The following is a 27,379-nucleotide window of genomic DNA, read 5'->3' as shown; positions in this document are numbered from 1 at the left end:
TCTAAGTTAGGAGTCTTGTCCCCAGGGTGTCAAAAGGCCATTTCAGTCAAGGTTCTTCATAAACATCAGGCTGAGCCGCTGTGAAAGGTTTTTCTATGGTGGTTCAGGACTCCATTTTTGGTGTATCTGTGCTATTCCTTTGACTGTAGCTGAAACTCCATTAGGAATTGAAGGGATGATGCTCTGAGTGTTTATGTGGAACCCTCTGTATTGTCTTAGTCGTGTGGCTTTCACTGGAGACAATTGTTCTCCAAAGATTGAGTTGTTCGAGGACACTTAATCACAATTCCACTCTCAATGGGTCTCTTGAGTACCAGAGACCCCCCGTTCTCTCTATTGGAGTAAGTCCCCTTAACGTATTTGAGAACTGGCCAGCCAGTGTCTTGCGAAAGCTCTGCTGATGCATTCTTTAGTGTGTCCATCATCTATATTTTTGGTGCTAGAGTGGTTTACTTGCACTGAAACCCTTCCACACCAAACAGCAATCCTGGTTATGGTCTCTTGGTAAATCCAGACAGCTGTTTCGACCAGGCACATTTTTTACTACAATTTGGGGGTAAACATACATGACATATTCCCCTTAACCTGACTCTACATAATTCTTTGTTATATGCCTTCTGCTGATCCAGCACCAAGGCAGCCATAGCCATTACATGTTTTGAATTATTTTTCTTCAATATGGTGTGTGGGAGTTCCATATTTTCAAACCTGAACAGGAACACAATAAAGGCATGCTGATGCATGATAGTGGAAAACAACTTAATAGTGTAGGTTTTTACTGTTGCAATCTGGGGATCATGGGTCATTCAAAACCGTTATTTCAAACAAAACCAACTTGTAATGTCCACACTCAATTCTAGATGGCAGGTGTGTGCCAAGTATATCAATCTTCAGCAGTAGAAGCTTCAAATTGATTGGTATAGGTAAGTAACATTTGCTATTTATTAGTTGTACTGGTACTTAACTATGCCACATCTTGGGGTGGTTGTAATGAGAGAAGCTAGCAGGCTTCCATGGTGTAACCTGCAGGGGAACTAATATTCTGGGAAAATACTGAAATAAAGCAGTTGTTCCAAATGTGTTGAGTACCACATTCATCATACTTCTAGAAACATAAGGAGCAATGAGTGATGGATGTTGGTGAATAGGATGAGTACAAATGAAGTGCAGGCCTTTACAGTAAGCAACAAGGTAGACATTTTCAAGGTGTTGGTTTGTAGTTTAAATAAACATTCCTTACTTCTTATACCAAAGAGAGGTTTTACAAGATAGAGAGGAGCTATACTCCTAACTGCCAACTGTTTCTCCATGGTAATTTCAATTAGTTTCAGTGTATAACAAAATTTAGGAGGACTTGCAGGATACACTTTCTGCAGTTCTGTGTTGACGTTGCTCGTAGGTCGCAATTGGTAAAAGGATTGTTGCCTGGACCTAACAAATGGAGCAAAGGCTTATATTGCTCTAGCACTGATCATAGAGAAACATGATAGTGTGCCAGTGGGTGGTTTCTGGACAGATATACGGCTGCACAAAGGCTAATATGTGAGGCATAAGACACAGAAAAATCAGAATCTGGGCTAATAGTAGGAATATTTTACATCTCTCAGTATATTAAACAGACCACAGTTTCAATACTCATTGGAAGATGTTACTGCTGATATTTAAACACTTAAATTTGTTAAGCCTTAAAATAAGTATGGTTTTTTGAATAAGTGCTTGATTGATGTGTAATAGATTGTAACTGTAGATTTCATAGGTGTTTGTTAGGCTGTTGAACAGGACACTAATATATGCAAAGGCTGTTATTGAATATGCTAATAGAGTTATTCATAAAAAAATGCACAGTTTTCCAGATTCATTGTAGCATTTGTTTGTTGCCCTTTTCCATCAGGACATATGCTGATAAATTAAATCCTAAAGTGGTGCAGTCCTTGCTTGACCTACTTTGTAGCCAGTTGAAGAATCTCTTGTCGCAAGCCAGTGGAATGGTATTAGTTTCCTTTGGAAATGAGAAGTGTGAAGAAGAAAAAAATGGGGACATGAATGGCGATAATGAAAAGAAAGACTTTAGAGGTAATGTTTCAGCTCTTTTGATAATTTGGAAAGACTTGTTTGTCAACAGTGACATTCAAGGTCAGTAAACGTGTATTATGTTATGAAAGTATACATATAAATTCAATATAATTCAGTATTACAACACATAATATGTGGTCTAAAACTCAAGAAACACCATCATTTCCTGTCTGAAAGTATGATTTTTTTTTACTGTTTACATGTATTCTTTAAAGATCAAGCTATTTGTGAATGGTGTGTTACACTGGCCTGTAAATTTAAAACAAGATCATTGGTCTGCATATTGCATGCAGAAGTGTAGAGAGAGTAAATCTAGCACTGGCAAACCCAGCAGGTCTGTCTTTTTAACTCCAGGTATTTTGTAATGCAGCAGTTCTTAATCTTCTGGCTTAGGTTGACCCCCATTAAAACAGTACTGAAAGCAGGGGATCCCAGCATAAGCAAATTCTCAGAACGTCAAAAGAAATACAGAAAAAATATGTATCAAGCAGATGAACACATTTTTAAATATTTTAGTTGATTCACACTATTAAAAATATACAAAGATCTTTATGTTGTTTGTTTGTTGTTGTTTGAGATGGGCCGTGGATTTCCCCCTTCGTTGTCACCTACCCAGTCGGTCTTTAGACAGACTTCCTTTCGTCTCTCCTGTTGTCTCGTCCCTTATCCTCCCTTTCTCACCACCCCTGCCCCCTTCACTTCTTTTCTCTCCTCTCCTAATTGTATTGCCTATTTTTGACGTATTGTGTAATTGTTGAACTTTTTATGTTACATTGTTGATTCTCAGGTAAAGCGCTCTGATACCTTCGGGTCTAGCCAGCGCTATATAAAACTCTTTAAATAAATAAGTCATGCCTCACAGAGGTTTTCAGTTGGATGAAGGACAATCATCTTAAATGCAACTCTGATAAAACTGAGATCCTGCTAATAAGGAAGGACAATCCCTTCAAGCCAACCCAGTGGTGGCCAAATGACGCTCCGGCCTCCCCAACACAGTGGATGTGGCTAAGAATCTGGTGGCAAAATTTGGTACCTCCCTCACATTTCGGCCTCAAGCTCTCGCAATTGCGAGGATGTGTTTTACCTTCATTAAAGCTCTTTGACTACATTCCCTTCTCGGCAAGGAAGACAGTGGCGGTAGCTCTTATACTATCCAGATTAGACTACTGCAACAGCCTACTTGCAGGAACCAATAAACAAATACTAAATAAACTTCAGATGGTACAACATGCAATAAACTGCACATGGTACAACATGCAGGAGCGCGTCTTGTGCTAAAACTGCCTCGTAAATCATCGCCTCGGCAGCCCTTAGAACCTTACATTGGCTGCCCGTTCATCAAAGGATCCTGATTAAGGTACTTCTAATCACTTTTAGAGCCTTCAGAAACTTGAGATCAATATACTTATCTGCTAGATTCTCCCCTTACACCACCGTCAGGATTTAGATCCTCCACAGCCAAATTCTTTGCCCCCCTACTTACAAGCTTAGTAGAAAAGGAGGTAAAACACTGGCAGTCCTAGGAACACGTGCATGGAACCTCATGCCAATTCAACAGAGGCTGATAGAACCAGAAACACATTTTAGGAAACCCCTGAAGACCTGGATATTTAGTTCCACCAATGCATCCTGCCTGGCAGTAATTTAACTATCTGAAAGAGACACGTTAGTGATAGATTCCTTACCTTAGAATATCCCCAGGCGTCAGACTGGATCCGGAAATTTTTGCGTAGCAATACCCCTGCGCGCTGGTAGGCGTCGTCTGCGGCTCCGCGTCCGTCGTCGGCGTCGTGAGCGCCGGGATGACGTCGTCGGAGTATATAGACGGCGCCCATGCGCGCTGACGTCAGTTCTTCTTTTTTCCGCGCCAGCTAGCGCAGATCCGGAAGAAGCTCTACCCCCAGTCACTTTTTGACTGAAAACTTTTTTGACCTTTTTGATCCTCTATTAAGTCGATTCTCGACTATCGGTGCCAGGGATGCCCGGGTTCAAGCCTTGCTCGAAGTGCGGCCGACTCATGTCGGTCACGGACCCCCATCGCCGGTGCCTGAAGTGCTTAGGCCTCGACCACGACGATCGAACCTGCTCCGACTGCCGGGCCCTGACGTCGAAGGCTAGGCGGGAGCGGTCCCGCAAGCGTCTCGAGCTGAGGCAGTCGGCCCCGCGCCGCTCCAGGTCCCGGTCCCGGTCCCACGGGAGGTCGAGGGACAGGTCGCGAGGTCGGAGTCATCGACGTTCCGGGAGTGGACACCGATCGTCTGGTTCCAAGTCCTCAGGTAAGAGGCATGAGAGGTCGGAGCGACACCATCGATCCTCCGACCCGCCCCGTCGCTCGCACGATGCGACCGGGGACTCGGGCGACACCGCCCACGCGGCTCCGCGGGAGTCGCAAGCGTCGCCGCCTGCCCCACACCTTCGGGTCCCTGGGCACGGCGCGTCGCAGGAGGAGGTCGAGAGGTACCTCATGGCCATGAGGGCCCTCCCTCCTCAGTCGGTTCCCGTGGCGCCTTCGGGCCGATCGGCTCCGTCTGGAGGTCCTTCCGGGTCGGGCGCTTCGGCCCCGACGACGTCGGGTGCTTCGGGCCCGGCGCCGCTGGCGACTTCGGTCCCGGCGCCGCGCGACCTCGCTGGATCCGGCTCCGGATCCGGGACCTCGCCGGTCGACCTTACGACCTCGCCGGCGCCGTCCCTTCAGGTGTCGTCCCCGGCAGCCGATGTGGTTGCCGACCCCAATGCTTCCTACGGTCCTACTCAGGTGTCGGAGGGGCGCCGCTGGGCGCCGATTCCGTCGGCCTTCGGAGAGTTCTATCTCCACGAGGAGGCCCTGGCTGTTAATCCTGGTCTCCAGGAGCCAGGTGACGAGGAGCAATGGGAGGGGTCCGAGGACCCTCTGGCACGTGATTGCCAGTCGAATCAGGACTGGACATATGAGCTTGGGGAGGCCAGTGGTATTGACACCTCGCCAGACACTGGATTTACGTCGCCCCCGACTGTGGCTTCGGAGGCGGGTTCTGCTTACGGTGTAGTGTTGACGAAGGCAGCTAAGGCCTTAAACCTTCAGCTCCCCGTCGCGGCCGTGAGGACTAATCTCCTCACTGAGGTCCTCAAACAGCAGTCCGGCTCCGCGGAGCCCCTCCTGCCGTTCAACGAGGCCTTGTGTGACGTTCTTCTGGGCACTTGGTCCAAGCCCGCCACAGGCCCCCCTGTGGACAGGAACGTGGCCAGACGCTACCGCCCGGCACCGGGCGACCCTTGCTTTTTGTCCACCCACCCCACCCCCGAGAGTCTGGTCATCCAGGCCTCCAACTCCCAGACCGCATTCCCGTCGGCCCCGCCCGACAGGGAATCCAAGAGATATGAGCAGTTCGGGAAGAAGGTCTTCTCGTCTGTGAGCCTAGGGCTACGGTCAGTGAACACCAACTGTCTCTTGGGCCGCTACACCCACACTCTGTGGGACACGGTTGCGGAGGTGCTGCCACAATGCCCTGAGGAGGTCAGGGCTAAACTCAGCCAAACCCTTGCGGACGGCCGAGATGCGGCACGTTTTTCTATCCGGTGTGGGCTGGATACCACAGACTCACTGGGCAGGGCGATGGCAACGACGGTGGCGGTTCGACGCCACGCCTGGTTGAGGTCCGCCAACTTCTCGGCCGATGTCCAGGCCACCCTCCTGGACATGCCGTTTGATGGCCGTCGCCTCTTCGGCGACAAGGCAGACCATGCGCTGGAACGTTTCAAGGACTCCAGGGCCACGGCCAAGTCCTTGGGCCTTACGGCCCCACGCCAGCAATCGGGTGCCTTTCGCTCCTTTCGTGGCCACGGAAGGGGCGCCCCACCACGGACCGCCAGCCACACGCCGCACAATATCCAGCAGCGCGGTGGCGGACGTGGGAACCGCCGCGGCGGTGGTCGGGGTCAGCGGCGAGGCCAGTCCACACCTCCCTCAGCAGCCCCCGCCTCAAAACCTTCCTAGTCCGAGTTTTCAGGCCCATGTGACGCCTGTGGGAGGCAGGGTTCGCCATCACCTCTCCCACTGGCATACAGTCACTTCGGACAGGTGGGTGCTGCAAATTGTCCGAAGGGGTTTCTCCCTCCCCTTCGAGTCTTCCCCTCCATCCATGCCACCTCAATACCACCGTGTGTCGGGGGATCACTTGCAACTTCTGCAAGAGGAAGTTTCGGCCCTCTTGGCCAAGAGGGCCATCGAGCGCGTTCCTGGGCCAGAAGTAGGACGTGGCTGTTACTCCCACTACTTTCTGGTACCCAAGAAGGGCAAAGGGGGCCTACGCCCTATCTTGGATCTGCGGAACGTCAACGGCTTCCTCCGCACGGAGAAGTTCAAGATGCTCACTTTGGCTCAGGTCCTGGCTGCCCTGGACCCAGGAGACTGGATGGTAGCGTTGGACTTGCAGGACGCCTATTTCCACATCCCCGTCCTGCCGGCCCACCGGCGTTACCTGCGGTTCACGGTAGGCCTAGAGCACTTTCAGTTTACCGTGCTCCCCTTCGGCCTTACCAGCGCCCCACGGGTGTTCACGAAGGTGATGGCGGTGGTCGCAGCCCATCTGCGCAGGCAAGGGGTGTCAGTCTTCCCCTACCTCGACGACTGGTTGTTGAAGGCGGGCTCGCCCCAGACAGTCGTCAGCCACCTCCAGGCTACGGCCGACCTCCTGCACTTGCTGGGGTTCTCCATCAATGTGCCGAAGTCACACCTGTGTCCCTCTCAGAAGCTCCTTTTCATCGGAGCGGTTCTCGACTCGGCGCAGTTTCAGGTTTACCCACCCGAGCAGCGGGTTCGGGATATTCAGGCTCTGATTCCTGTCTTCAGGCCGTTATCCCGGGTCTCGGTCAGGTTGACGCTGCGGCTTCTGGGACTGATGGCCTCCTGCATCCTTCTGGTGCGTCACGCCAGGTGGCGGATGCGGGCTCTGCAGTGGGACCTGAAGTTTCAGTGGGCCCAGCATCAGGGCAACCTGTCCGATCATGTCCTGATCTCGGAGGGCACTGCGAAGCAACTGCAGTGGTGGCTCACGGACCGCGACTGGGTCAGTGGCAAACCCCTCTCTCTACCCCAGCCGGAGCACGTAGTTGTGACGGACGCGTCCCTCCAGGGCTGGGGAGGCCACATGGGAGAGGCGGAGATCAGAGGCCTCTGGTCTCCGGCGGAGTCCCGGCTCCACATCAACCTTCTGGAGCTGCGGGCGATTCGTCTTGCACTGAAGGCATTCCTCCCCTCTGTCAGGGGGAGTGTGGTGCAAGTGTTCACCGACAACACCACCGCCATGTGGTACTGCAACAAACAGGGCGGTGTGGGGTCGTGGACCCTTTGCCAGGAGGCTCTGCGCCTCTGGCAGTGGCTGGAACATCAGGGCGTGACCCTGGTGGTTCAACACCTGGCAGGCTCTCTGAATGCCAGGGCGGACGAACTCAGCCGCCGGTGCATGATGGATCACGAATGGCGTCTGAACTCGGACGTGGCGCAAGGTCTCTTTCGGCAGTGGGGAGAGCCTTGGTTAGATCTATTCGCCACAGAAGAGAACGCGCAATGTCAGCAGTTCTGCGCGTTGGAGTTTCCAAGGCGGCACTCGCTCGGAGACGCTTTTCGTCGCGAGTGGAGCTGCGGTCTGTTGTACGCCTTTCCGCCTATACCACTTCTGCCCAGAGTGCTGAAGAAGATCAGGCGCGACCGGGCCCAGGTCGTCCTTGTGGCTCCGGACTGGGCACGAAGATACTGGTATCCCGAGCTACTCAGCATGTCAGTCGATCCCCCGATTCGTCTGCCTCTTCGGGAGGACCTTCTGTCGCAGCAGCAGGGGACGGTCCTGCACCCGAACCTGTCCAGTCTCCACCTACAAGCTTGGAGATTGAGCGGCGGCAGTTGAGGCCATTTGACTTGCCTCCCGAAGTCTGTGACATCATTCTGGCAGCCAGGCGTCCCTCCACGAAGTCGGTATACGCCTGCCGGTGGAATAGATTTGTGGCATGGTGCGCAGCAAAGGCTGTGGATCCCCTCTCTGCACCCCTTTCGGAAGTGCTGCTCTTTCTTCTTTCCCTTGCCCAGCAGGGCTCTGCTCTGGGCACTCTTAAAGGGTACCTTTCTGCTCTTTCAGCCTTCTTGAGGCTACCAGATCAGCCTTCTTTATTCAAGTCCCCTATTGTGAGTAGATTTCTGAAGGGCATCACGCACATGTTCCCTCCTGTTCCCTTCGTGATGCCCCAGTGGGACTTGAATCTGGTTCTCACCTATCTGATGTGTGCTCCCTTTGAGCCACTTCATAACTGCCCTCTTCGTCTCCTTACTCTGAAGACGGCCTTCCTGGTTGCCATCACCTCTGCCAGGAGGGTGAGTGAGCTCCAGGCTCTTTCTTCTTCTCCACCTTTCCTGTCTGTTCATCCTGATAAGGTGGTGTTGCGTACACGACCTTCCTTTCTGCCCAAGGTTGTCTCGGCCTTCCACATCGGGCAGTCCATCACCTTGCCCACCTTCTTTCCGCCTCCGCATCCCTCGAAAGAGGAGGAGAGGCTCCACCGTCTGGATCCAAAACGTGCGCTCTCCTACTACCTGGACCGCACTCGCCAATTCCGGGTGGATGACCAACTCTTCGTTGGTTACGTGGGCGCGAAGAAGGGAAAGGCTGTACACAAGAGGACCATCTCCAGGTGGATCATCTTGTGCATCCAAGCATGCTACTCCATGGCGAGGAAGGAGCCCCCGGCTGGATTGCGGGCTCACTCCACTCGGGCCACGGCAACGACAACTGCCCTGGGCCGCGGTGTCCCCCTGCAGGACATCTGTCAGGCAGCCACGTGGGCCTCGCTGCACACGTTCGCAAGACACTACTGTAGGAGAGTAGGGTCTGCAATCCTATGATCACCCAGATTTTTTTGCTTTTGTTTCACTGGTTTACGACTTTCTCTGGCTGTGGGCCTGCCAATCAGACCCACAGCCTGGCTGTTCTCTTTCTAAATTACCTCATGTACCCTAGGTGCATCTACCAATTGGTACTGGGCCACCTTATCAGACCCTGTAACTCAGGGCATAGGTGTACCCAGGGCTGCCAGGGGCTGCAGCACGTATTGTGCCACCCCTGGCTGGCCTCCTAAATTTGACACAACTGGCTGCATGACAGCTGGGGCAAAGTCGTGTAATCACCCTTTGCTGTAGGTGTAGTATACCTATACCTAACCCTAAAATGGACACACAGATTCCTATCAGTCACTCCTATGGCAGGCCTTGACAATCCTGAAGGCAGAGTGCTTGGAATCGTGTGAGATGGTGCTCTGGCATGAGCTGAGCCTGTCTGCAGCTTGCGGAATCAAGTCCTAATAGCTGTTCCATGATATCGCATACCATATACTCTTAAGTGCATTATAATCCTCGCGGTTAAATGCTATCTTTGGTATTGCTTTATCAAAACATGTCGAGTAAGGTGTCATACGAATTGGAATACTAACCCCTCGCCAATTCTGGCGACGGGGTTAGCATTCCACCCTTCTAGAGGGACACGACATGTATGTAACTGTGAACCCCGGTTAAAGTTAACTGAAGCCTCAGCTCCACAAAATGGATGCTGCCACCACAGACACGAGTCTGACCCCCTACAGCTGGGAGTCCTTCCAGCGAGGGGAGCCTGGACAAAGGGTTTCCTGTCAGGGGCGGTGCTAGCACCGTCCCAGACATGGTTTTGTGTATCCTGGGTAGGCAGGGCTTTACAGGAAGGTGACTGCTGAGTGGCACCCCGGTGCTCACTACGCATAGGCCGGTCTGAACCAGTTCCAGGGGCACACCAGCCCCTGGCCTGGGGAAGTCCGGCATGGCTGAGGGGTGTAACCACCCCCCACCTAGTCCCACCCATAGGCAGGACCTAGTCACCGGGTCAGCCCCCTTTTTTAGTATAAAGATGGGAGCGGGCCCCCTGTTAAAATTAGATCATCTTTGGAATCAAGATACCACTTTCTTCGAAAGGACTTCACGATTTCTTCTTCAAGATTCTCCCTTGTGGCTAAGGAGTAGTCACCCTGCATCCGCAGGCACCATCCTAAAGAACACTGCGGTCTGCTGCAAGTCCTTCATCACGAATCCGACGACCCAGCTCGACGAGACCCGGCTTCCCTGGCACCTCTGACCTCTACTCACCTCTACAGCCCAGCTGAGAACCGTGAGTGCGACGAGACCTCAAGGGACCGGCGATCGCCAAGACTGCACGACATCTTTACTGCAAGCCCACCGTGTCCTCCACTGGTGAGTGCTTTGGGGTCCGAGAAGCCCCGACCCTGCGCAGCTCCAGCACCCAAGATCAGCCCCCCTGCATCTCCACGATCTGCGTGGGGCCCTTCTGCTGTTTGCTGTGCACCGCGTTGTTTGGCTACTAGCCGGCTGGCTTGTGGCCCTCTGAACGACGCCCAACGACTTCACGACTGCTGGTCTGGTTGCTCCAGGCTGGCCTTTGCTTCCTTCTTCAAGAGAGGCACCCCGGACCCTCCTGGTCCACCCCAGACGCCATTTTAGGTCCACCGCGTGGGCTTGAATTTGCCAAGGCTTTGTTGCCCAATCCTGGGTCCAGCGACGCCGACAGCTTCTATCTTCGTGGGACAGCTCGATCCTCCATCCTGGTCGCCGACAACGCCTCCTGGTCCGTGAGATCTTCGAGTCAAGCGTCACCCACTCACCTAGTCGAGGTGGCTACCATCCGGTGCCCTCCTGGTGCCCACTGACTACTGGCTAGTAGTCTCGAACTTGGTCCCCTCTGCTTTCAGGTGTCATCTATCTTCAAGATCCAGGCTTGGATCCGACTGAACTTTCTTCACTGGTCACCGGCCAGCATCTTTTCTTCCGGCTCCTGGTCCGTCTACGAGGATTCCCGACGTCTTTTCAGACCTATGCAGCTGCAGCCCCTGGGCTAGGTAACTTCGGCATTTCGGTGCCCCAGCATAGCCTCACTATCCAAGGGTCAGAATCTACTTTCGTTTTCTCCCTACCAGGTCGGGTTCGCCCGAGAACACTAACTTTCTAATTCCTAGCTACCATAGACTTTTGTCCCGCATCTCGCGTGAGAGTGCACACACTGCACCCGAGTCCCCTAGGCCTCCTAGACATAATCTAACGATTCCCTAGTCAAGTCCTAGCGATTCCAAAAGCTATTAGTACTGTACTTACCTGCTAGGAATTTCGCATTCCACTTTCAGAGTATATGGTTTTCCGTGCCCCTCGGGCATTTGTATATACTGTGCTAACTTAAGTATTTTTGTAAGAGTTTTGGTTTGTGCTTAGTACCCTGTCCTCATAAAGAGTACAGGGCTGTTGTGATCTTTAAATAAATAACTGTTTATTTTCATAACACTTGTGTGGTGTCCTTTCACTTGGTATTCAAGGGGTATATGTGTGGTAAACAGCTGGCTTAATGCGCCCTCTCGAGTCTTTAGCCTTAGACTGCTCGTATCCACGCTACTAGGATAGCTGGTCTATAAGGTTGACTTACAACCAATCATCAATAAGGGTTGCTGGACTGATACATAGTGTTCACTAGAATAGTGAGCACTGCATATCAGGCCACCTTCTCACATTGGTGAGCAGCGGTTGGGATTTGAGCTTGCTGTTGTTTTACCACACGTATCCTAAGAATATCTTGTTGAAAGATCACATAAGTACTGTTAGGTACACATAACTAAAGCTTAGAATACTCTGAGTTCTACTGAACCAGCTGTTGTAGCTCCTCAAGGCTTAGCACACCTTGGCTGCAACTCTTAGCAAGGGATCAGTAGGTAAACACATAGTGTAGGTAGGTGCATCACTTACACCACACTAGAAACAGTATGTCGGACAAAGGAGGAAACACTGAGGTTCCCCTTGTGTCAGTTGACCCTCCACAGGTCATCCCTTCAAGATATACTGCGCTTAGCTTCCATGAGTTACGACAAGTGTGTACCTCTAGGAAGATTAAGCAGGGGTCTAACCCCACAACTGCCTTTCTGATTGGTCTCTTAGAGACTCATGATGCAAGGAGGGCTGGTAACCCAGACCCTTCTAATTCAGATGGCAACATGCCCTCCTTACAGGGTCCCTTTGATGCCCAGGACCATCCTCTTCAGGAAGCAGATGATGCTGATGATGAGGATGATGATTTGGTATCAGGGGATGAGGCAGAAAAGGAACAGGTAGAAGTCAGCAGACTAACCAGGTCCAACTTAAGCAGACATGAGATGGGCACTAGGGGACCCTTGGGGCCACTCTCAGGTCAGCTTAACATTGGGAATGGACGAGATAGATCTCTATCAAGAGGCTCTATCAGATCCCTTCATACCAATGGCTCTCAACGTTCCTCTCAAAGGGGAATGACATCTCCCCAGAGGAGAATGTATGAAGCTAAGGAAAAGGCAGCCAATCTGAGGATTGAAAGGGAAGAACTTGCCCTGGCCAAAGAGAGGCTTGCCTTTGCTAGAGAGCAACAATTGAGTGGGACAGTCCCCACTGGTGGCAGCATTGTACCTAGCAATAGGGAAAGGAGTTTTGATACAAAACACCTTGGTAAGATAGTGCCCCCCTTTAAACAAGGGGATGACATCCACAAATGGATTACTGCTTTGGAGAGGGCCTGCACTGTGCAAGGTGTTCCCCCAAGTCAGTGGGCAGCTATCTTGTGGCTCTCCTTTGAGGGTAAAGGAAGAGACAAGCTCCTCACCACAAGGGTGGAGGATGCTAATGATTACCAAGTCTTGAAAAATGCACTGGTTGATGGGTTTGGCCTAACCACTGAGCAGTACAGGGTGCTGTTCAGGGATACCCAGAAAACTCAGTCTCAAGATTGGGCTGACTTTGTAGATTGTGCCACTAAGGCTTTTGAGGGCTGGTTGCTGGGCAGTAAGGTTACTGATTATAAAGGATTGTACAATTTGATGATGAGAGAGCAAATTTTAAACAATTGTCAGAACCAGTTGTTGCATCAGCATCTTGTTGACTCAGATCTGACCTCTCCCCAAGAATTGGGAAAGAAGGCAGACAGATGGGTTAGAACAAGAGTTAAACAGAACCAGGGCCAGAATCAAGGTGGTCAGAAGAAAGCAGACCAGAAGGGTAAGGATTCGAAAGGGGAACAAAATGACCAGAAGTCTTCGACAGGTCCCCAACAACCCAAAGAGGGTGGGGGTCAGGCTCCCCAAAAGAAGAAAGAAGGCCAATCTAAAAGGTGGTGCCAATACTGCAAAAGTAAAACTCACTGGTTTAGTGAGTGCACCAAGAAAGGAGGAGGGCAGACTCCTGCCACTGCAGCCCCTAAGGCACCTGTGCCCCCTAGTACAGCCAGCAGTGGTAGTGCACCTCCCAAGGGTTTAGTAGGGTTAACCCTGGGTTCTGAGGGGAGTGACAACTTAGTTGGCACCCTCACTCAGGCTGTCCTTGTCAGTACAGGGGATATGGATATGTCCCCTGACATAAGTCCCAATACTTTGGGCAAATACAGACAGACACCTTTTATTAATGGAAAAATGGCTCAGGCCTATAGGGACACTTGTGCCAGTGTCACAATGGTGACACCTAGCTTTGTGGACCCTGGACAGATCATGCCAGGTACAGAATTCCTGGTGACCAATGCAAGCAATGTCACTACCAATCATAGTATGGCAATTGTAGCTTTCTCCTGGGGAGGGGTAACTGGCCACAAGAAGGTTGTAGTTAGTTCAGACCTCCCAGTGGATTGTTTGTTGGGCAATGATTTGGAGTCATCACAATGGTCAGAAGTGGAGCAGAGGACTCATCTGGAAATGTTAGGTTTGCCAGCACATGTGTTTGCTGTGACTAGGTCACAGGCCAGAAGATGCCCCACTGAACAGGTGCTGGATCCTGGAACAATGGACCAGACACCTTCCAAGAAAAAGAGCAGTAGGGTTAAGGCTGTGCCTTCCCCCTTGCCCCAGGTTGTGGATCAAGTCTCAGAGGAGGCTGACCTGCAGGAATTGAGGGAAACTGAGCCTAGAGAGTTTGAACTTGATCAAGTTGAATTCTTGGGTTCAGGGGGACCCTCAAGGGAAGACCTGGGGAAGGACCAGTTAGGCTGCCCTTCTCTTGAACCCCTCAGACAGCAGGCTGCTGCTGAGGCTGCTGGGAACGCCACAGGTACCCACAAGGTATACTGGGAAGATGGACTCCTGTACACTGAGTCAAGAGACCCCAAGCCTGGCATGACCAGGAGGCTGGTTGTACCCTTGTCTCAGAGAGGTTTCCTACTTACCTTGGCCCATGAGATTCCCTTAGCAGGACACTTAGGCCAGACAAAGACTTGGGACAGGCTTGTCTCACACTTTCACTGGCCTCACATGAATGAGGATACCAAGGAGTTTTGTCGCTCCTGTGTCACTTGCCAAGCCAGTGGTAAGTCAGGTGGCACAACAAAGGCCCCCCTTATACCAATGCCTGTGGTGGGGGTGCCCTTTGAAAGAGTGGGGATTGACATTGTTGGTCCAATGGAACCCCAGACAGCATCAGGGCACAAGTTTATACTGGTGGTAGTGGATCATGCCACCAGGTATCCTGAAGCTATTCCACTTAGGACCACCACAGCCCCTGTGGTGGCAAGGGCCCTAGTTGGAGTGTTCTCCAGAGTGGGCTTCCCTAAGGAGGTTGTCTCTGACAGAGGTGCAAACTTCATGTCAAGCTATTTAACTGCTATGTGGAAGGAGTGTGGTGTCAATTACAAATTCACTACACCCTATCACCCACAATGCAATGGGCTTGTTGAAAGGTTCAACAGGACCCTAAAAGGGATGATTCATGGACTACCTGAAACACTCAGGCGTAGATGGGATGTCCTGATGCCCTGCCTTCTGTTTGCTTACAGAGAGGTCCCACAAAAGGGGGTTGGCTACAGCCCTTTTGAACTTTTGTATGGGCATCCTGTGAGAGGCCCCTTGTGTTTGGTGAAGGAAGGATGGGAGAGACCTCTCAAAAAGCCTGCAACCAACATAATGGACTATGTACTTGGTCTCCGCTCCAGGATGGCTGAGTATATGGAGAAGGCATCAGAAAACCTTAAGGCCAGTCAAGAACTTCAAAAAGCTTGGCATGACCAAAAGGCTGTCCTGACTGTTTATCAGCCTGGACAGAAGGTGTGGGTGCTGGAGCCAGTGGCCCCAGCAGCACTCAAAGACAAATGGTCTGGGCCCCACACAATCCTTGAGCAAAAGGGAGAGGTCACCTACCTGGTGGACCTTGGAACTCCCAGGAGTCCCCATAGGGTACTCCATGTCAACAGGCTCAAAGCATATGTCGACAGGAAGGACATGAGCTTGCTCATGGCCATAGATGAGGGACAGGAGGAAGAGAGTGACCCTCTCCCAGACCTGCTCACTCAGAATCCTGATGATGGGTCAGTAGATGGTGTTGTCTTTTGTGGCAGCCTCTCTGAACATCAGCAGAAAGACTGTAAACAGGTTCTTCAGTCTTTCAGACGTATGTTCTCTCTGACACCCAGTCAGACCAATTGGTGCACCCATGAGGTTGACACTGGTGACAGCCTGCCAGTCAAGAGTAAAATCTACAGGCAGCCTGATCATGTTAGAGACTGCATAAAAACTGAAGTGCAGAAAATGTTGGAATTGGGAGTCATTGAACCCTCAGATAGCCCTTGGGCTAGTCCAGTAGTTCTAGTGCCAAAGCCTCACACCCAAGATGGTAAGAGAGAGATGAGGTTTTGCGTAGACTACAGGGGTCTCAATGCAGTCACTAAGACTGATGCCCATCCAATACCAAGGGCAGATGAACTTATAGATAGATTGGCTTCTGCCAACTACTTAAGTACATTTGACTTAACAGCTGGGTATTGGCAAATCAGGTTAGCTGAGGATGCCAAGCCCAAAACAGCATTTTCAACCCCTGGTGGGCATTATCAATTTGTGGTAATGCCCTTTGGTCTGAAAAATGCACCTGCCACCTTCCAAAGGTTGGTGAATCAAGTCCTTACTGGGCTGGATGACTTCTGTGCAGCATATCTAGATGATATTGCTGTCTTTAGCTCCACCTGGGAGGATCACCTGGTCCACCTGAGGAAAGTGTTAGAGGCTCTGCAAGCAGCAGGCCTCACTATCAAGGCCACCAAGTGCCAGATAGGGCAGACACAGGTTGTATACCTGGGCCACCTTGTAGGTGGAGGCCAGGTTCAGCCACTGGAGAGCAAAATACAGTCAATCAGGGACTGGGCTCCTCCAACCACCCAGACTCAGGTTCGAGCTTTCTTGGGCCTGACTGGATACTACAGAAAATTTGTCAGGAACTATGGTTCCATTGTGACACCATTAAATGAACTGACAAGTAAAAAAATGCCAAAAAAGGTTCAGTGGACAGCAGGCTGTCAAAAAGCATTCGATGACCTAAAGCAGGCCATGTGCACAGCACCTATCCTTAAGAGTCCAGACTACTCCAAACCATTCATTGTCCAAACAGATGCTTCTGAGTTGGGTGTGGGAGCTGTTCTTTCTCAACTGAATTTTGATGGTCAGGATCAGCCCATTGCTTTTATAAGCAGAAGGCTGACCCCCAGAGAGAAGAATTGGTCAGCTATTGAGAGGGAGGCCTTTGCTGTGGTTTGGGCCCTGAAGAAGCTGAGGCCATACTTGTTTGGCACTCACTTCAAGATTCAGACCGACCATAAGCCCCTCTTGTGGCTAAATCAGATGAAGGGTGAAAACCCCAAACTGCTTAGGTGGTCCATTTCCCTACAGGGGATGGACTTTACAGTGGAACATAGACCTGGTACTGATCATGGCAATGCCGATGGGCTCTCCAGATATTTCCACTTAGAACAAGAAGACTCACCTGGTCAAGGTTAGCTTATTGTCCCAAAGTTTGGGGGGGGGTCATGTAGGAGAGTAGGGTCTGCAATCCTATGATCACCCAGATTTTTTTGCTTTTGTTTCACTGGTTTACGACTTTCTCTGGCTGTGGGCCTGCCAATCAGACCCACAGCCTGGCTGTTCTCTTTCTAAATTACCTCATGTACCCTAGGTGCATCTACCAATTGGTACTGGGCCACCTTATCAGACCCTGTAACTCAGGGCATAGGTGTACCCAGGGCTGCCAGGGGCTGCAGCACGTATTGTGCCACCCCTGGCTGGCCTCCTAAATTTGACACAACTGGCTGCATGACAGCTGGGGCAAAGTCGTGTAATCACCCTTTGCTGTAGGTGTAGTATACCTATACCTAACCCTAAAATGGACACACAGATTCCTATCAGTCACTCCTATGGCAGGCCTTGACAATCCTGAAGGCAGAGTGCTTGGAATCGTGTGAGATGGTGCTCTGGCATGAGCTGAGCCTGTCTGCAGCTTGCGGAATCAAGTCCTAATAGCTGTTCCATGATATCGCATACCATATACTCTTAAGTGCATTATAATCCTCGCGGTTAAATGCTATCTTTGGTATTGCTTTATCAAAACATGTCGAGTAAGGTGTCATACGAATTGGAATACTAACCCCTCGCCAATTCTGGCGACGGGGTTAGCATTCCACCCTTCTAGAGGGACACGACATGTATGTAACTGTGAACCCCGGTTAAAGTTAACTGAAGCCTCAGCTCCACAAAATGGATGCTGCCACCACAGACACGAGTCTGACCCCCTACAGCTGGGAGTCCTTCCAGCGAGGGGAGCCTGGACAAAGGGTTTCCTGTCAGGGGCGGTGCTAGCACCGTCCCAGACATGGTTTTGTGTATCCTGGGTAGGCAGGGCTTTACAGGAAGGTGACTGCTGAGTGGCACCCCGGTGCTCACTACGCATAGGCCGGTCTGAACCAGTTCCAGGGGCACACCAGCCCCTGGCCTGGGGAAGTCCGGCATGGCTGAGGGGTGTAACCACCCCCCACCTAGTCCCACCCATAGGCAGGACCTAGTCACCGGGTCAGCCCCCTTTTTTAGTATAAAGATGGGAGCGGGCCCCCTGTTAAAATTAGATCATCTTTGGAATCAAGATACCACTTTCTTCGAAAGGACTTCACGATTTCTTCTTCAAGATTCTCCCTTGTGGCTAAGGAGTAGTCACCCTGCATCCGCAGGCACCATCCTAAAGAACACTGCGGTCTGCTGCAAGTCCTTCATCACGAATCCGACGACCCAGCTCGACGAGACCCGGCTTCCCTGGCACCTCTGACCTCTACTCACCTCTACAGCCCAGCTGAGAACCGTGAGTGCGACGAGACCTCAAGGGACCGGCGATCGCCAAGACTGCACGACATCTTTACTGCAAGCCCACCGTGTCCTCCACTGGTGAGTGCTTTGGGGTCCGAGAAGCCCCGACCCTGCGCAGCTCCAGCACCCAAGATCAGCCCCCCTGCATCTCCACGATCTGCGTGGGGCCCTTCTGCTGTTTGCTGTGCACCGCGTTGTTTGGCTACTAGCCGGCTGGCTTGTGGCCCTCTGAACGACGCCCAACGACTTCACGACTGCTGGTCTGGTTGCTCCAGGCTGGCCTTTGCTTCCTTCTTCAAGAGAGGCACCCCGGACCCTCCTGGTCCACCCCAGACGCCATTTTAGGTCCACCGCGTGGGCTTGAATTTGCCAAGGCTTTGTTGCCCAATCCTGGGTCCAGCGACGCCGACAGCTTCTATCTTCGTGGGACAGCTCGATCCTCCATCCTGGTCGCCGACAACGCCTCCTGGTCCGTGAGATCTTCGAGTCAAGCGTCACCCACTCACCTAGTCGAGGTGGCTACCATCCGGTGCCCTCCTGGTGCCCACTGACTACTGGCTAGTAGTCTCGAACTTGGTCCCCTCTGCTTTCAGGTGTCATCTATCTTCAAGATCCAGGCTTGGATCCGACTGAACTTTCTTCACTGGTCACCGGCCAGCATCTTTTCTTCCGGCTCCTGGTCCGTCTACGAGGATTCCCGACGTCTTTTCAGACCTATGCAGCTGCAGCCCCTGGGCTAGGTAACTTCGGCATTTCGGTGCCCCAGCATAGCCTCACTATCCAAGGGTCAGAATCTACTTTCGTTTTCTCCCTACCAGGTCGGGTTCGCCCGAGAACACTAACTTTCTAATTCCTAGCTACCATAGACTTTTGTCCCGCATCTCGCGTGAGAGTGCACACACTGCACCCGAGTCCCCTAGGCCTCCTAGACATAATCTAACGATTCCCTAGTCAAGTCCTAGCGATTCCAAAAGCTATTAGTACTGTACTTACCTGCTAGGAATTTCGCATTCCACTTTCAGAGTATATGGTTTTCCGTGCCCCTCGGGCATTTGTATATACTGTGCTAACTTAAGTATTTTTGTAAGAGTTTTGGTTTGTGCTTAGTACCCTGTCCTCATAAAGAGTACAGGGCTGTTGTGATCTTTAAATAAATAACTGTTTATTTTCATAACACTTGTGTGGTGTCCTTTCACTTGGTATTCAAGGGGTATATGTGTGGTAAACAGCTGGCTTAATGCGCCCTCTCGAGTCTTTAGCCTTAGACTGCTCGTATCCACGCTACTAGGATAGCTGGTCTATAAGGTTGACTTACAACCAATCATCAATAAGGGTTGCTGGACTGATACATAGTGTTCACTAGAATAGTGAGCACTGCATATCAGGCCACCTTCTCACAACTACTGCCTGGACAGTCAAGTCCGGAGCGATGGCTTCTTTGGCCGTTCCGTCCTCCAGGACTTTCTGGTGTGATATTGGTTCGCAGACCCACCACCGGGGTTGGTATTGCTGGGGTATCTATTCTAAGGTAAGGAATCTATCACTAACGTGTCTCTTTCAGATGCACAAGTTACTACTTGTGTAACGATATATCTGTAAGAGACATTAGTTAGTGATAGATTCCTTACCGCCCTCCCATCCTCCCCGTTCTGCGAACCGATATTTAGGGTTAAGGTCATCCCCTTTCAGGGCCCTAGTTTCATGGCACCAGTGTTAGTTCTATCATGGCTCTGCGTATCTGGCGCGGAAAAGCTGTGTTATCAGAACTGACGTCAACGCGCATGGGCGCCGTCTATATACTCCGACGACGTCATCCCGGCGCTCACGACGCCGACGACGGACGCGGAGCCGCAGACGACGCCTACCAGCGCGCAGGAGTATTGCTACGCAAAAATTTCCAGATCCAGTCTGACGCCTGGGGATATTCTAAGGTAAGGAATCTATCACTAACTAATGTCTCTTACAGATATATCGTTACACAAGTAGTAACTTGTGCGTTAGTGATAGATTCCTTACCTTAGAATATCCCCAGGCGTCAGACTGGATCCGGAAATTTTTGCGTAGCAATACCCCTGCGCGCTGGTAGGCGTCGTCTGCGGCTCCGCGTCAGTCGTCGGCGTCGTGAGCGCCGGGATGACGTCGTCGGAGTATATAGACGGCGCCCATGCGCGCTGACGTCAGTTCTTCTTTTTTCCGCGCCAGCTAGCGCAGATCCGGAAGAAGCTCTACCCCCAGTCACTTTTTGACTGAAAACTTTTTTGATCTTTTTGATCCTCTATTAAGTCGATTCTCGACTATCGGTGCCAGGGATGCCCGGGTTCAAGCCTTGCTCGAAGTGCGGCCGACTCATGTCGGTCACGGACCCCCATCGCCGGTGCCTGAAGTGCTTAGGCCTCGACCACGACGATCGAACCTGCTCCGACTGCCGGGCCCTGACGTCGAAGGCTAGGCGGGAGCGGTCCCGCAAGCGTCTCGAGCTGAGGCAGTCGGCCCCGCGCCCCGCGCCGCTCCAGGTCCCGGTCCCGGTCCCACGGGAGGTCGAGGGACAGGTCGCGAGGTCGGAGTCATCGACGTTCCGGGAGTGGACACCGATCGTCTGGTTCCAAGTCCTCAGGTAAGAGGCATGAGAGGTCGGAGCGACACCATCGATCCTCCGACCCGCCCCGTCGCTCGCACGATGCGACCGGGGACTCGGGCGACACCGCCCACGCGGCTCCGCGGGAGTCGCAAGCGTCGCCGCCTGCCCCACACCTTCGGGTCCCTGGGCACGGCGCGTCGCAGGAGGAGGTCGAGAGGTACCTCATGGCCATGAGGGCCCTCCCTCCTCAGTCGGTTCCCGTGGCGCCTTCGGGCCGATCGGCTCCGTCTGGAGGTCCTTCCGGGTCGGGCGCTTCTGCCCCGACGACGTCGGGTGCTTCGGGCCCGGCGCCGCTGGCGACTTCGGTCCCGGCGCCGCGCGATCTCGCTGGATCCGGCTCCGGATCCGGGACCTCGCCGGTCGACCTTACGACCTCGCCGGCGCCGTCCCTTCAGGTGTCGTCCCCGGCAGCCGATGTGGTTGCCGACCCCAATGCTTCCTACGGTCCTACTCCGGTGTCGGAGGGGCGCCGCTGGGCGCCGATTCCGTCGGCCTTCGGAGAGTTCTATCCCCACGAGGAGGCCCTGGCTGTTAATCCTGGTCTCCAGGAGCCAGGTGACGAGGAGCAATGGGAGGGGTCCGAGGACCCTCTGGCACGTGATTGCCAGTCGAATCAGGACTGGACATATGAGCTTGGGGAGGCCAGTGGTATTGACACCTCGCCAGACACTGGATTTACGTCGCCCCCGACTGTGGCTTCGGAGGCGGGTTCTGCTTACGGTGTAGTGTTGACGAAGGCAGCTAAGGCCTTAAACCTTCAGCTCCCCGTCGCGGCCGTGAGGACTAATCTCCTCACTGAGGTCCTCAAACAGCAGTCCGGCTCCGCGGAGCCCCTCCTGCCGTTCAACGAGGCCTTGTGTGACGTTCTTCTGGGCACTTGGTCCAAGCCCGCCACAGGCCCCCCTGTGGACAGGAACGTGGCCAGACGCTACCGCCCGGCACCGGGCGACCCTTGCTTTTTGTCCACCCACCCCACCCCCGAGAGTCTGGTCATCCAGGCCTCCAACTCCCAGACCGCATTCCCGTCGGCCCCGCCCGACAGGGAATCCAAGAGATATGAGCAGTTCGGGAAGAAGGTCTTCTCGTCTGTGAGCCTAGGGCTACGGTCAGTGAACACCAACTGTCTCTTGGGCCGCTACACCCACACTCTGTGGGACACGGTTGCGGAGGTGCTGCCACAATGCCCTGAGGAGGTCAGGGCTAAACTCAGCCAAACCCTTGCGGACGGCCGAGATGCGGCACGTTTTTCTATCCGGTGTGGGCTGGATACCACGGACTCACTGGGCAGGGCGATGGCAACGACGGTGGCGGTTCGACGCCACGCCTGGTTGAGGTCCGCCAACTTCTCGGCCGATGTCCAGGCCACCCTCCTGGACATGCCGTTTGATGGCCGTCGCCTCTTCGGCGACAAGGCAGACCATGCGCTGGAACGTTTCAAGGACTCCAGGGCCACGGCCAAGTCCTTGGGCCTTACGGCCCCACGCCAGCAATCGGGTGCCTTTCGCTCCTTTCGTGGCCACGGAAGGGGCGCCCCACCACGGACCGCCAGCCACACGCCGCACAATATCCAGCAGCGCGGTGGCGGACGTGGGAACCGCCGCGGCGGTGGTCGGGGTCAGCGGCGAGGCCAGTCCACACCTCCCTCAGCAGCCCCCGCCTCAAAACCTTCCTAGTCCGAGTTTTCAGGCCCATGTGACGCCTGTGGGAGGCAGGGTTCGCCATCACCTCTCCCACTGGCATACAGTCACTTCGGACAGGTGGGTGCTGCAAATTGTCCGAAGGGGTTTCTCCCTCCCCTTCGAGTCTTCCCCTCCATCCATGCCACCTCAATACCACCGTGTGTCGGGGGATCACTTGCAACTTCTGCAAGAGGAAGTTTCGGCCCTCTTGGCCAAGAGGGCCATCGAGCGCGTTCCTGGGCCAGAAGTAGGACGTGGCTGTTACTCCCACTACTTTCTGGTACCCAAGAAGGGCAAAGGGGGCCTACGCCCTATCTTGGATCTGCGGAACGTCAACGGCTTCCTCCGCACGGAGAAGTTCAAGATGCTCACTTTGGCTCAGGTCCTGGCTGCCCTGGACCCAGGAGACTGGATGGTAGCGTTGGACTTGCAGGACGCCTATTTCCACATCCCCGTCCTGCCGGCCCACCGGCGTTACCTGCGGTTCACGGTAGGCCTAGAGCACTTTCAGTTTACCGTGCTCCCCTTCGGCCTTACCAGCGCCCCACGGGTGTTCACGAAGGTGATGGCGGTGGTCGCAGCCCATCTGCGCAGGCAAGGGGTGTCCGTCTTCCCCTACCTCGACGACTGGTTGTTGAAGGCGGGCTCGCCCCAGACAGTCGTCAGCCACCTCCAGGCTACGGCCGACCTCCTGCACTTGCTGGGGTTCTCCATCAATGTGCCGAAGTCACACCTGTGTCCCTCTCAGAAGCTCCTTTTCATCGGAGCGGTTCTCGACTCGGCGCAGTTTCGGGTTTACCCACCCGAGCAGCGGGTTCGGGATATTCAGGCTCTGATTCCTGTCTTCAGGCCGTTATCCCGGGTCTCGGTCAGGTTGACGCTGCAGCTTCTGGGACTGATGGCCTCCTGCATCCTTCTGGTGCGTCACGCCAGGTGGCGGATGCGGGCTCTGCAGTGGGACCTGAAGTTTCAGTGGGCCCAGCATCAGGGCAACCTGTCCGATCATGTCCTGATCTCGGAGGGCACTGCGAAGCAACTGCAGTGGTGGCTCACGGACCGCGACTGGGTCAGTGGCAAACCCCTCTCTCTACCCCAGCCGGAGCACGTAGTTGTGACGGACGCGTCCCTCCAGGGCTGGGGAGGCCACATGGGAGAGGCGGAGATCAGAGGCCTCTGGTCTCCGGCGGAGTCCCGGCTCCACATCAACCTTCTGGAGCTGCGGGCGATTCGTCTTGCACTGAAGGCATTCCTCCCCTCTGTCAGGGGGAGTGTGGTGCAAGTGTTCACCGACAACACCACCGCCATGTGGTACTGCAACAAACAGGGCGGTGTGGGGTCGTGGACCCTTTGCCAGGAGGCTCTGCGCCTCTGGCAGTGGCTGGAACATCAGGGCGTGACCCTGGTGGTTCAACACCTGGCAGGCTCTCTGAATGCCAGGGCGGACGAACTCAGCCGCCGGTGCATGATGGATCACGAATGGCGTCTGAACTCGGACGTGGCGCAAGGTCTCTTTCGGCAGTGGGGAGAGCCTTGGTTAGATCTATTCGCCACAGAAGAGAACGCGCAATGTCAGCAGTTCTGCGCGTTGGAGTTTCCAAGGCGGCACTCGCTCGGAGACGCTTTTCGTCGCGAGTGGAGCTGCGGTCTGTTGTACGCCTTTCCGCCTATACCACTTCTGCCCAGAGTGCTGAAGAAGATCAGGCGCGACCGGGCCCAGGTCGTCCTTGTGGCTCCGGACTGGGCACGAAGATACTGGTATCCCGAGCTACTCAGCATGTCAGTCGATCCCCCGATTCGTCTGCCTCTTCGGGAGGACCTTCTGTCGCAGCAGCAGGGGACGGTCCTGCACCCGAACCTGTCCAGTCTCCACCTACAAGCTTGGAGATTGAGCGGCGGCAGTTGAGGCCATTTGACTTGCCTCCCGAAGTCTGTGACATCATTCTGGCAGCCAGGCGTCCCTCCACGAAGTCGGTATACGCCTGCCGGTGGAATAGATTTGTGGCATGGTGCGCAGCAAAGGCTGTGGATCCCCTCTCTGCACCCCTTTCGGAAGTGCTGCTCTTTCTTCTTTCCCTTGCCCAGCAGGGCTCTGCTCTGGGCACTCTTAAAGGGTACCTTTCTGCTCTTTCAGCCTTCTTGAGGCTACCAGATCAGCCTTCTTTATTCAAGTCCCCTATTGTGAGTAGATTTCTGAAGGGCATCACGCACATGTTCCCTCCTGTTCCCTTCGTGATGCCCCAGTGGGACTTGAATCTGGTTCTCACCTATCTGATGTGTGCTCCCTTTGAGCCACTTCATAACTGCCCTCTTCGTCTCCTTACTCTGAAGACGGCCTTCCTGGTTGCCATCACCTCTGCCAGGAGGGTGAGTGAGCTCCAGGCTCTTTCTTCTTCTCCACCTTTCCTGTCTGTTCATCCTGATAAGGTGGTGTTGCGTACACGACCTTCCTTTCTGCCCAAGGTTGTCTCGGCCTTCCACATCGGGCAGTCCATCACCTTGCCCACCTTCTTTCCGTCTCCGCATCCCTCGAAAGAGGAGGAGAGGCTCCACCGTCTGGATCCAAAACGTGCGCTCTCCTACTACCTGGACCGCACTCGCCAATTCCGGGTGGATGACCAACTCTTCGTTGGTTACGTGGGCGCGAAGAAGGGAAAGGCTGTACACAAGAGGACCATCTCCAGGTGGATCATCTTGCGCATCCAAGCATGCTACTCCATGGCGAGGAAGGAGCCCCCGGCTGGATTGCGGGCTCACTCCACTCGGGCAACGACAACTGCCCTGGGCCGCGGTGTCCCCCTGCAGGACATCTGTCAGGCAGCCACGTGGGCCTCGCTGCACACGTTCGCAAGACACTACTGCCTGGACAGTCAAGTCCGGAGGGATGGCTTCTTTGGCCGTTCCGTCCTCCAGGACTTTCTGGTGTGATATTGGTTCGCAGACCCACCACCGGGGTTGGTATTGCTGGGGTATCTATTCTAAGGTAAGGAATCTATCACTAACGTGTCTCTTTCAGATGCACAAGTTACTACTTGTGTAACGATATATCTGTAAGAGACATTAGTTAGTGATAGATTCCTTACCGCCCTCCCATCCTCCCCGTTCTGCGAACCGATATTTAGGGTTAAGGTCATCCCCTTTCAGGGCCCTAGTTTCATGGCACCAGTGTTAGTTCTATCATGGCTCTGCGTATCTGGCGCGGAAAAGCTGTGTTATCAGAACTGACGTCAGCGCGCATGGGCGCCGTCTATATACTCCGACGACGTCATCCCGGCGCTCACGACGCCGACGACGGACGCGGAGCCGCAGACGACGCCTACCAGCGCGCAGGGGTATTGCTACGCAAAAATTTCCGGATCCAGTCTGACGCCTGGGGATATTCTAAGGTAAGGAATCTATCACTAACTAATGTCTCTTACAGATATATCGTTACACAAGTAGTAACTTGTGCGATACACATCATGCTTCCTTGGGTCATCCTGTGTCCCCTTACCTCTTTAAATAGCGCCAGGATGCTCCCTCCGGAGTGACAGTTGCGCTCTACAAATATTTCAATCAAATCCTCTTCCTGACAAGGAGACAGTGCAAGCCGTGCAATGATTGAGAGATGGACGCGTACGTGGGAATTTTTAGAAGCATTTTGAAGTAGATTGAAGTTTTTTCACCAGATACTTATGGGTGCCCATGTGCAGGGTATTACAGTAGTCAATCCTCAAGATAATGAGTGCCACCATCACTGTCTTTTGTAAGTCCTGCGTAATGATCTTATAAGGCACCCTGAGCAGAAAAAAGCCAGAGGAGGTGGTCTGGCTTATTTGTTCTGAGAAGGACAATTTGGTATTAAAGAAGACACCTAGGTTTCTCCCTTTTTGAGACAGCAAGGGAAGAAGGTCTAGATCAGCGGGCCATCGTGATTAGTTCCAGAAGGTGTTCTCATTTCCAAAAAGCAAGATGTTTTTTCTGAGTTTAGCTTCAAGCAGTTTCTTTACATCCAGTTTGCAATGTGAGAGATGCAGCTACATACTTTTTTTTTGCCTCCTCTTTAACATCAGATCATAAAGACACCCCAATTTGTGTGTCATCGGCGCAGGAGAAGACTGCTTGGCCATAAATGCGAATTAGATTAATCGATTGGTAACATAGATATTAAAAAACTTGGGGCTAAGAGAGGACCCCTGAGGTACCCTACAAGAGAAGGCAGGAGGAAGAAGGAGGCGGAATTGGAATCTCCACAAACTGTTGCCTATCGCCTATTTGCTATCATCAGAGCCAAATCAGAGTTTCTAAAATCCAGCAATAACAGCCGATTTATGAGGAGTGAATAGTGATCGTATGAAATGCGGCGGTTAGATCTAATACAATCAGTGCGGCTTTGCCGCCCCTTGACGATCACCATTTTCAGTTCCTCCGAGGCTGCTACCAGAGCTGATTCGATACAGTGGTTTGCTCTCAAACTGTACTGTGAGGAGTCGAGAAGCTGGTTGCCATCTAGAAAAGATAAGATTTCCTCATTCATTGCCTTCTCTAATATCTTGGTAGGAAAGGGAATACGAGATATAGGCCTGTAACGTTTCACATCTTTTGGGTCCAGAGAGGGTTTTTTCACCAGAGGCAGAATAGAGGCCTTTCTCCATATGGCCGGGAACTGCCCTGTAGTCAGTATCTTGTTTAGTAACTCCATAAGTGGACTAGCAACTGCACTGGAGATAACATTAAAGACCTGGGGATAGGGGGGGAGATTTGGCATCGGTCCGAGGAAGCCCCAGATTTGATGGAATTACTAAGGTTAACCACTTATTCAGATAACAGTTAAAATGAGTTC

General features: G+C 52.9%; 1 protein-coding gene across 9 annotated transcripts in view; it reads left to right on the top strand.

The window, feature by feature from the left end:
* HERC1 (HECT and RLD domain containing E3 ubiquitin protein ligase family member 1) overlaps positions 1 to 27,379 on the top strand; it is a 2,101,515-nt gene that overhangs the window by 603,111 nt on the left and 1,471,025 nt on the right. For all 9 annotated transcript variants that reach the window (XM_086959402.1, XM_086959399.1, XM_086959397.1 and 6 more), the window contains exon 30: positions 1,892 to 2,073. In XM_086959402.1, the coding sequence (XP_086815528.1) occupies positions 1,892 to 2,073 (182 nt within the window). The remainder of the gene's footprint in view (positions 1 to 1,891; positions 2,074 to 27,379) is intronic.

This window comes from Lissotriton vulgaris, chromosome 2_2 (genome assembly GCF_964263255.1).
Source record: "Lissotriton vulgaris chromosome 2_2, aLisVul1.2, whole genome shotgun sequence".
Lineage (NCBI taxonomy): Eukaryota > Metazoa > Chordata > Amphibia > Caudata > Salamandridae > Lissotriton > Lissotriton vulgaris.
The sequence above is the reverse complement of the archived record's forward strand: the minus strand, read 5'-3'. Positions and strand labels throughout refer to the sequence as shown.